Source organism: Microtus ochrogaster, chromosome X (assembly GCF_000317375.1).
Source record: "Microtus ochrogaster isolate Prairie Vole_2 chromosome X, MicOch1.0, whole genome shotgun sequence".
NCBI classification, from domain to species: domain Eukaryota; kingdom Metazoa; phylum Chordata; class Mammalia; order Rodentia; family Cricetidae; genus Microtus; species Microtus ochrogaster.
In genome coordinates, this window is record NC_022026.1 from 5663861 (window position 1) to 5675231 (window position 11371).

The 11371-nt window shown below is 37.8% G+C and overlaps 1 protein-coding gene across 3 annotated transcripts in view; it reads left to right on the forward strand.

Moving 5' to 3' along the window:
* Tenm1 (teneurin transmembrane protein 1) overlaps nt 1-11371 on the forward strand; it is an 825611-nt gene extending 814240 nt beyond the window's left edge. For all 3 annotated transcript variants that reach the window (XM_026784949.1, XM_013350458.2, XM_026784950.1), the window contains 4 exons: nt 727-1114; nt 1954-3174; nt 3698-3840; nt 6040-11371. In XM_026784949.1, coding sequence (XP_026640750.1) covers nt 727-1114; nt 1954-3174; nt 3698-3840; nt 6040-6798 — 2511 coding nt within the window. In that variant the 3' untranslated portion in view covers nt 6799-11371. The remainder of the gene's footprint in view (nt 1-726; nt 1115-1953; nt 3175-3697; nt 3841-6039) is intronic.

Below are 11371 nucleotides of genomic sequence, written 5' to 3' on the forward strand. Positions count from 1 at the left end.
CTTTACCTCCCCCCAATCCATCTCTACATAGAAGTAGCAGTGACCTTTCTCACATATCAGCCTGACTGTTTCTCCCACCTCCTCAAGGATGTGCTTCCACTTGATTCAAGCTTTACGATGGCTCCCCTATTGCAAACAGGCTTAAGAACAAATGCCTATAACCTCACAGCATATTACTAGATTCAGCTGCATTTTTACCATTCGCTGTCACTACCCCCAAACCACACATGTTCTAGCCACACAAAATTCCTCTCATTCTATAGGAAAATGACCATTTTCATAGGCTTCCTTAATCCTCAGCCTCCTCCTAACAAAGGAGGGGCTTTGCCAGAAGGCCTCTGTCTGTCAGCATGATATATCTCCCTGTCTTTGCCTGGCTAGGCTCTAGTTATCATTTATGTCTCATCTCGACTGTTCTGTCCCCAAGAAGTTTACTCTGGCCTCATAAGTCTGGGATAATTCTTCCACCTCTACTTTCCAGAAGTACTTTGTATATGCTCTGTCTTAACTCATTTCATATTATCTACTATAATTGCTTGGGTACTGCAAATCCCATGAAAGGAAATACCATTTTGTGTTACTACTGAATCCACCAGGATCTGCCACAATCCCTGGTACACAGTAATTGCTAGATAAATTTATGTTAAATGGATGAGCATGTGTTTCTTTTAATCTCTTCAACATTGGTTTTATAAATGATAGTATTTTGGTTTTGTCTTGTTTCAGTCTGTGATGCTTCTCTTACACAGTCAGCGGCGTTACATCTTTGAGTATGACCAATCAGATTGTCTACTGTCGGTCACCATGCCTAGCATGGTGCGCCACAGCTTACAAACCATGCTTTCAGTGGGCTACTACCGTAACATCTACACTCCGCCAGACAGCAGCACGTCTTTGATCCAAGACTACAGTCGAGATGGCCGACTGCTACAGACTCTGCATCTAGGGACTGGGCGCAGAGTTTTGTACAAGTACACAAAGCAAGCAAGACTGTCTGAGATTCTCTATGACACCACTCAGGTCACACTGACGTATGAAGAGTCTTCTGGAGTGATTAAGACAATACACCTGATGCATGATGGGTTTATCTGCACAATCAGATACAGGCAAACAGGTTTGTTATGAAAGGGGGTGGCACTATATACTGTCATTCATATTCTTTTATAATTTTTATGATCACATTCATAAAAAGAAATGTTAACCTCTGTGTTTGACTGAACAAGTTTCTGTTTACTTCTCATACTGTCTCCCACTCTAAAGTTAAAACGTGTTACAGCTACCTGAAAGCTGATTCGTTAATAGCATATATTGTATTACTGTCTCTCTCAGTTTTCAAAGCAATTGCAACTCCAGTACTTATCTTAACCCTGTACTTGTTCATATCCACCCCTGCATCTTCCCAAAGATCTATGTACAAGACATTAAGGTCAGAAACTAGCTCAAGCCCAGGGTAACCTCTATAAGCCTCAGTTGATGACAAAAGTCAGAATTCTAGGATTTATTTCAGCCTTTGGATTCATAACATGTCCAAAGCCAGACAGTTACTTGAATGCTCAACATTCAAGTAACCTGAAAACCTGACCAGCTGACTTTGTAGAAAAGGTTAAATAAAACAAACACATTTTTCCAATGATGATAGCAAGAAAGTCTTACATAATATCAGTTTTTCCCTCTGGGCTACTGGATGGGTTATTACTTCAATAGTCCCTATAATTAAATTGTTCTGTAATTACGTTATACAATATTTTCAATGTCTAGTGACTAATATAAATGCACACATAAATACACACACACACACACACACACATATGCCCAGGCATCAGACATCAGAGACAAATTTATAAAAAGGATATAATTTTGGATATAAAAGTATTAGTACTTAATCAAAAAAAAATCTGTGATTGTTCCTGTGTATCAGATGGCTCCTTTCTCTTTTTATTTTGGTTCTTACAGGACCTCTTATTGGACGTCAGATTTTCCGATTCAGTGAAGAAGGTCTTGTGAATGCACGATTTGACTACAGTTACAACAACTTCCGTGTCACCAGCATGCAAGCTGTGATCAATGAGACCCCTTTGCCCATAGATCTATACCGATACGTTGATGTTTCTGGTAGAACAGAACAGTTTGGAAAATTCAGTGTAATTAACTATGATTTAAATCAGGTTATAACTACTACAGTAATGAAGCACACCAAGATCTTCAATGCCAATGGACAAGTCATTGAAGTCCAATATGAGATCCTAAAGGCAATTGCCTACTGGATGACTATTCAGTATGATACTATGGGCCGGATGGTCATATGTGACATAAGGGTAGGAGTAGATGCCAATATCACAAGGTACTTCTATGAATATGATGCTGACGGGCAACTTCAAACTGTTTCTGTGAATGACAGAACCCAGTGGCGTTATAGTTATGATCTGAATGGAAACATCAATCTCTTGAGCCATGGGAATAGTGCTCGTCTTACACCTCTCCGATATGACCTCCGAGACCGCATTACTAGACTAGGAGAAATTCAGTATAAAATGGATGAAGATGGTTTTCTGAGACAGAGAGGAAATGATATATTTGAGTATAATTCTAATGGTCTGCTGCAGAAAGCCTACAATAAGGTTTCAGGCTGGACTGTACAGTATTACTATGATGGGCTTGGGCGACGTGTTGCCAGTAAGTCTAGCCTAGGAGAGCATCTCCAATTCTTTTATGCAGACCTTGCCAACCCTATAAGAGTCACTCATCTGTACAACCACACAAGCTCAGAGATTACATCTCTTTATTATGATCTCCAAGGTCACCTTATTGCCATGGAGTTAAGTAGTGGGGAAGAATATTATGTAGCCTGTGATAATACAGGCACTCCACTAGCTGTGTTCAGCAGCCGGGGTCAGGTCATAAAGGAGATTCTGTATACGCCTTATGGTGACATCTACCACGATACTTACCCTGACTTTCAAGTCATAATCGGTTTTCATGGAGGACTCTATGATTTTCTTACAAAATTAGTGCATCTAGGGCAAAGGGATTATGATGTTGTTGCTGGCAGATGGACCACACCTAATCATCACATATGGAAGCAGTTGAACCTTCATCCCAAACCATTCAACCTCTACTCCTTTGAGAATAACTATCCAGTTGGCAAAATTCAAGATGTCGCAAAGTATACCACAGGTATTAAGTTGAATACAATTAAGCTGAACTTGAACTAACTTAGTGCTGGCCATCTTATTACACAATCTCAATGCCTTTGTAGAGATGCTCCTTCTTCATGCCACCTTTTTCAGAGTAAGAAAGGCATGTCACTTTTCGTCAGATACAGTGCTTTTGCATCCTACTTTATTATTCTTTCCCTTTAAGCTGTTTCTATGTTTTATCCTGAAAAGCTTGCCAATGTACTCTCATAAAACAATCAGGATTAAATTAATCAGAAATAAACCCAGTGTCACAATCCAAGTAGTCTTAAAACCAGTACCATATTATGAGTTTCACTACAGTGAACTGAGCCAATTCTTGGGATTGCCCACAGGCCAATAGATTTCCCCTCTAAGGGGAAAGGATATTATTTTTGAGTGAATCAAATAAGGGTGAACGGTTATTTTACCTTCCCACTGTCTAAACATTTACAGCAGAAGCATATCTCTCAAGTTTGGAAATGGTTTTGATTGCCTTTTCTTTTAAATTTTGTATCTCATAGACATTGGCAGTTGGTTGGAGCTCTTTGGTTTCCAGTTACATAATGTACTACCTGGATTTCCCAAACCAGAACTAGAAAACTTGGACTTAACTTACGAGCTTCTTCAGCTTCAGACAAAAACTCAAGAGTGGGACCCTGGAAAGGTTAGTACAAATTTTAGCTAAGAAAAAAAAAAAACACAGAAAAACATCTAATAAAAATTATATTCTATACTTGGATTATTTCTTTGAGGGGCTATTTTTAAATGACTTATGAGGAGGCTTCCATAAGGAAAAGATCAGAAAAGTGCAGCTTTGAGAAGGGAAAAAACTAGGAGATTTCTTGATGACTGCTGCAATAAATCATAAGAGGAAAGAGGATTGTAACTTCTTAAATTCTGAAATCAGCTAGCAACAGCAATACAGGATTCTGTACAGAGAAAAACTACATGCTAAGACATGGCAGCATTAGATTTCAAACTGTCCAATCATTTCAAGGATGATGCCTTATGAGTATGAAAATAAAGCGGTTTTGATAAAGAAAACCATATGCAGACATAATAAACAAAGACACTACTTTTCATGGGGAGAAAGTCTTGAAAAACCATGAATGCTGAAATAACCATGTGTAGGCCAATGATTTCATGAAGGCTAAAGGAGATAAACAGAAAGGAAAAGGAAGTAAGAAAAGAAAATGGAAATTGAGGTGGGAAAACTTGATATTTAGGTAAAAAAATTATAAGGGAAAGGAAGTTCTAAGTAGATATATATTGTAGAGTTATGTCTTTTATAAACATATATTGACTGAGTTTTCTGTCCTGCCGGGTTTCCGCAGTCATTAAGTCCCAAAGAAATCACACAGAGTTCTACGTTATTTATAAAAAGATTGGCCCATTAGCTCAGGCTTCTTAATAACTCTTATAACTTATATTAGCCCATTATTCTTGTCTATGTTAGACACAGGGCTCAATACCTTATTCGGCAGGGCAGTCACATCTTGCTTCTTCTGTGGCTAGGTGAGGACTGCAGACTAGAACTTCCCTCTTCCCAGAACTCTCCTGTTCTCACTGACCCACCTCTACTTCCTATCTGGTTGTCCTGCCTATACTTCCTGCCTGGCTACTGGCCAATCAGCATTTATTTAAAATATAAGTGATGGACTACAGACCATTGTACCACACCAAACATATGTAATATTTGTGGTGTTTATAACTAAAAGCCATTTTTTTAAATGTTAGAAGTTATTGAAAACTAGGAGGGTTATTAGTCTTTTCTCTTTTTTAGCACGTTTGAAATGTGCACAAGTAAGAAAAAATTATAAAAAGATCAGCATGTCTTTTATATTTTTATAGTTTTTTTTCTGTTATTTATAAGGCTGTGCGTGACTGAAGGCAGGAACTAAGCTTTACACACTATTTCCAATCTCACTGTGCACAATGTATCCCTCTGCATGCAGTAATGTCACCTAGCTAGTGTCAGTTAGATTGCTGTATGTAAGATCTGTGTTTTGAGCGAGCTAGCCTGTACAAAGTTCCTTCTATGTCCCTCCCTCTAAGGCACAGGGGAACATCACAGAAGTGGCATGAAGATCCTAAGAAGCAGAGGTTGGAGGAAATGCTGCAGAAACCGCTTATTAGGGGCATGACAAGGAGTTACATTCAGAAACTCTCAACAGCTCTGGTTGTCTATACCAGACCAATGCTAGATCAATCTAATCAGTGTTCCAGCGTTGGGGTAGGGCTACAAAATCTCACTACTAGTTGAGAAGTTACAGGCACTCAATGACTACCAGGGCAAAGTGTGGGGTCTTCAAGTGTGGGGTCTGTGGTGAGTTGTGCACACTACAGTAGATAGCCCTATGCCTTCATGCTCATGGGCAACACTAACTGGCCTAATTGGACTTGGTAGGTTGTACAAATATAAAAGGATGAAGTGCGTTTTGGGGTCAAATACCTGGAAGAAGCTCGAAGTAAGGAGTAAGGAACGGATTTGACCAAAATAAAATATATTCGTGTTGAATGGGAAATTCTCAGAAACCTGAAGCCACAAGTACATGCTGAAAATAGAAAAAAAAAAGACGGAAAGTTTCTTGTAGCTCTGAGATTGTGAGATACCATGTTTGAACATATTTCCTTACACTCAACTAAGGCAAGCTGTAAAACAGCTGAGAAATCAGTACCTGTCTACCTTCTGTTTTCCCAATCTTTGATGTAGATATTCCAGTGTGGGCTTTTGTTTTAAATAATGACTAAGTTAAAATGTAGAGAAAGAATCACCTTTGCCAGCCTTTTCTTCCCAATAATCACCAGGCTTCCATCTGGTATCTAACCTTGTGCTACATTTGCCCTGTGCCTTCTCTCCTAGGTCATCCTGGGCATTCAGTGTGAGCTCCAGAAACAGCTCAGGAATTTCATTTCCTTGGATCAGCTTCCTATGACTCCTCAGTACAATGAGGGGCGGTGCCTTGAAGGAGGGAAAACACCAAGGTTTTCTGCCGTCCCTTCTGTCTTTGGCAAAGGTATAAAATTTGCCATCAAAGAGGGCGTAGTGACGGCTGATATTATAGGAGTAGCCAATGAAGATAGCAGGCGACTTGCTGCCATTCTCAACAATGCCCATTACCTGGAAAACCTGCATTTTACCATAGAAGGGAGGGACACTCACTATTTCATTAAGCTTGGGTCTCTGGAGGAGGATCTTGTGCTCATTGGTAACACTGGGGGGAGGCGGATTCTGGAGAATGGTGTCAATGTCACTGTGTCTCAGATGACTTCAGTGTTGAATGGAAGGACTAGACGTTTTGCAGATATTCAACTGCAGCACGGAGCTCTGTGCTTCAATATCCGGTATGGAACGACTGTTGAAGAGGAGAAGAACCACGTGTTGGAGATGGCCAGACAGCGCGCGGTGGCCCAGGCCTGGCTTCAGGAGCAGAGGAGGCTACAGGAAGGGGAAGAAGGGATTCGGGCGTGGACAGAGGGGGAAAAACAGCAGCTTTTGAGCACTGGGAGGGTGCAAGGGTATGATGGGTATTTTGTCTTGTCTGTTGAGCAGTATTTAGAACTTTCAGACAGTGCCAACAATATTCACTTTATGAGACAGAGCGAAATAGGCAGGAGGTAACAAAAGAAATCTCTGCCTTTGCGTCACCAAAGACTGCCTGTTTTTAAAACAAAAAAAAAATGGTTTATTGTATTGGTTTTCTAGATCAGAACTCTGTATGTGTAAATATGGAGGAAAAACATATCCAACTGCCTTTCAATGTGACAGAAGATGGTATTTTAATATTGTTTGTTTAAACTCTTTAAGAAATGACAGAGATTTTTAGTTCTTGTGTGGCAGTATTCAAAAGAACACAAGCTGAACTCAAACAGCTAACACAAATGTTTTCAGAAGCACCACTTTCAATTTGTTGAGCCATGCATATGTTCAACTACATGAAAAGAACCCAAGGCTCTCAATTTCTAGTGTGACACCAAGTTTCACATCTAACTGTTGGCAGGACTTCCAGGCTACTTGAAAGTGTGGTGCAACAGTAGCTGAACCTTTAATCTCAAAAGACTGCCAGCCCCTTCACATTGTCCAGATCTGTTAGAGGAAACTTAAAAGGAAATCTAAAATGTCTTCAAGCACCATCTCCTGGAGTCGGAAACTGTTTTCCCTCCTTCCCTGGTTTTTCCTCCTTGCTTGTTAAAAAGTAAATGCCATGTTGTTGTGCTGTGTTTTGGCGTGTGGTGGCTGGCTTCGGGCTACTGTGCCTTGCTGTGGGTGCGGTAAGCAGGCTGAAGAGCCACTGTTTTGCTTGTGTGTACATGATACCAAAGCAGCTGGTCGATGTGACCTCTCTCATATAATCTGTTTTGACTCAATTTTTTATCCATTTGCCCAGCTGTATTGGTGTCATGTAAACATAGCTTTTATTAACCTGGATAGGAATTTCTCATTTATATATAGGGTGTGCTTTGGTCATTAGTAATACAGTTTCACATTAGTAATCCAGTATTTATACACTATTCCAATGGCTTGTGCAACATGAAAGGTAATATACTAGAAAGTATCTGGTACAATAGAAGAGGTTTTAACAGGTGTACGGGCCTGTGTTGCTGATAAACATATTAAACTACTGCAGAAATTCCCAAGAGCCAAAATCTTTGAAACAATAGACCTTGTATTAAAGTGAAAAAGAGACAAAAAGCCAACATAATAAGAGTCGCTGCCTCATCATTTCTTCCCATTTAGATTCATCTTTCAAATGGACAATTTTGTATAGAATCTCTCCCAGCCATATGTAGAAAATTGAATTAAGTGAATCCTTTCTAACTTAAAGCATTTCAGCTAATTACAGAAGGGCAGACTAGTTTTTTTTTTTACCATCATAATTTATGTGGCTATTTTAGTTCTCTGTCTTTAATCCATTTATTTTTATTTAACCATCTATTCCACCTAGGAAAATGACTATTTTCAAGAGGGGTCGCTTGTTTCATAATCGCTCAAAAAAAGGTCAGAGTTGATATCAATGTCTGCTGCAGTTTCTCAGTGTCTTATGACTCCTGCAGCTGAAGAAGCCACTTGGTGAGCTTAGAGACGTGTGCCCATTGACAAAGAGGCAGTTTATAAAATGCTATGTAATTGCAAGTTGCCACAAATGAAAATTCATGACAGCACAATGTACCCGGTAGAAAATTCCCATGAGACAGCATCTACCCTCACATCACCAGGTGAACATTTGCTATGTCTGGAGGAGAATTTACGATGGACTGTTCATTTAGATTCTTTCCAGTTACTACCTAAATGCAATATGGGCTTTATGATGACAGTTTCATTGGAAATATGCAAAGTCAAAATCCTGGTTCATGTTAAGATATTTTTTAAAGAATATGACTCTCATTATACAAAGAAGAATAAGGGAGAGGAAAAGGACCCCAGCAAATAGTAGGGCAAGGTGTATTAAAATATTTCATTCTTAAAACCTTCAGGTTCAGATCATTACATACTTATACATGCACTGAGGATGGGGGAAGGAAGAAAGAGAGAATTCATGAGGAACTCATCATTTATCTTTGTAATTGGAAACACATCAGCTCAAGATATTGTTAATCCAGACTAAAATCCAAGTGTAGGGTTTTTTTTCCTGAATAAGGCTTGTGTCATCATTACAGTATTTATTCACAATGAAATTCTGAACAGTTCCACAAACTTGTTGAAAATTTGAATACCTCCACACCAACCTAAAAATAGACCTTAAGTTTCTAGAACCTCTGACATTCTTTTAAGTCAATGGGAAAATAGTTTGTTAACTGTATATAAAAGTGCATTCTTAAACGTGGTGTATTTTTATCACTAACCCAGTGTGTCAATATTGGAGTCTATTTTGCTTCTATTTTAAGTGATTGCACTCTTTTGCAACTCACTATTGATGGATCATTTTCAAACTGCTTTAAATAAGCATTAGAAACAAATATTTGAAACTATCCCTTCCTAGTAATTACCTTGAACTGTGCGATTCTAGTTTGTAATACGTATTTAGTTAGTTTGTGCCTTTGGTTACCTAAACTTATACTTGTATTATATTCAGGAAATGCACTTTTTATCACATACAGCTGTGGTTTTACTACTGCCTTGAACTATTATTGTTCTCTTTACAACTCCTAAAGTTTTGAGGAGGAAAAGAAAAACCAAAAGGTTAACACTACAAGTCGCAAATCTAAGAGAAACATTTTGGCATTTCTTGATAAGAATATGACGATATTAAGTATAGTGCTTCCTGTTAGCAGGATAGAAAGGATGCTTTCACTGAGCTTTAGTTTTGAAATTTAAACGAAAGAACAACTCATTTGTGTTTCCTGATAACAGTACAGTTTTGAGGAGAAAACACATGCAATTTCTCACACACAAAAGACTTACACAACACAGCTACATATACCACTCAAGTAGGTTAAAGTGAGAAAATAGTATTTGGATGTTCCTGTGAGGAGCATTCTGGGGGAAATGCAGGAAATACTGTGACTGTTTTTTTTCCTTAGGCCCATTTCATTTGTGCTTTTAACTTTTAATTTGGTTTACTGTTGCATACAGTCTAGAGATCCAAATGAGCTGAAAAGTTCTAAATTTAAGAGATTTTGAAATCATGTATTTTTTTAGTTGTCATTCTAATCATTAATGATTGGAAGCATGATTCTGGAAGGAAAGAAAAACAAAGCTCAATTCATTCTTTCAGCAAAACTCTTGTCATAGAAATAAGTATATGTTTTATTTTTAACCCAACAAAAGAATGTATAAAATAAGTATGTCATTTATGGTCAATTCATCTAGGAGATCTATAATATATAGACTGCATATATAAAATACAATATATACAACATAGCCAAATATATGAAAACATGGTGATGTATAATTTGAAATTCATATGCTACATACATAGCAAGGTTATAATATGTATCATTCCATTATAACTTTAATTAGATTTTTAGTTTTCATTACTGTGGACACAGCTTCATCTCATCACTTATTTCTGCATTTTCTTTCTTTCTTTCCCATTAGACCTGTTCCCACAGTAACTTTACCTGAGAGTTCAGGCAACGTTTTCACATTTCTGCAGATTTATTTGTGTTAAGAGCAATGAAAGCAAAAGTACAATAATCAAGTATTTAAAGAAAAATTGAAGGGAATGGAGTGTCTTCTAGCTTGTAGGGAAACATATGCCTACAGATTGGATGTCACATTCTTGTTTTCTTGGAGGAACTCACATATACGTAGCTGACCTGGCAAATATTTCAGATCTCAGACTGCTGTTCTGCAGTCTTCTGTAAGGTCTTTATACTGCAAAGAAAACAAAAACCAAAAAAAGAGCAAAAGAACAAACAAAAAACAAACAAAAAATAAAGCAAAACAAAAAACAAAACAAAAAAAAACAGAAACAATTCAACCACAAAATTGTGACTTATTTCAGTGTGTCCTTCGTGTGAAAGCTGTTAAGGACCAAATATACTACTGTGTGTAAGAAGAAATTGCTTCCTAAACAGTAATTGAACATACTTAGAGTTAAACTTGCTGTGGATTTTGTCTTGGCAGTGGTCATCTTACATTATTTGTCAAAGGAAATGTGTTTGGCAGTTAAAAATCTTTCCTTAGATTTAGTGGTGGACTTTAACCTCTTAAATAAATGTTAGTATATCAGATTGTGTCCTTGAAAAATATTTTACGTGTATGAATCATGACAGTGTCTAAATCTTTACTGTTCTTCTGGCAAAAGCATCAGTAAGAAGAAAGGTGAAAAGGAGAAGTACAGCCTTTATGTTAGAAAAGTACTCTTTTTAGCTGCTTTCTTTCTCATGAAAAGTAAAGATGTTTACAGTGTATGCCAAGATTTTCAGTTTCTATGTAACAACAGTTAGAAGTTCTAATCATACTGAAAATTGTGTTATAATGGCCTGAGCCGTGTCACTAGGAAACAATAGGTTCCAATTTTGTATTCCTGCTCCCCTGTGCTGAAAAGTGACTGGATACTGTACAGGTTCATGTTCTCTGGCTGCAGTTCAATGGTCTTTTGCATTTTGCTCTGCCTTTCAGGCCAGAAGCATGCATTTTTCTACAAGAGCATCACAACAACATGCTGTAAATATTTGAAGTTAAACGTTACGTGTCAATATTTGAAAGAAAAGTACTTTGAATATTTCGTTTTTAAAAAATAAAATGG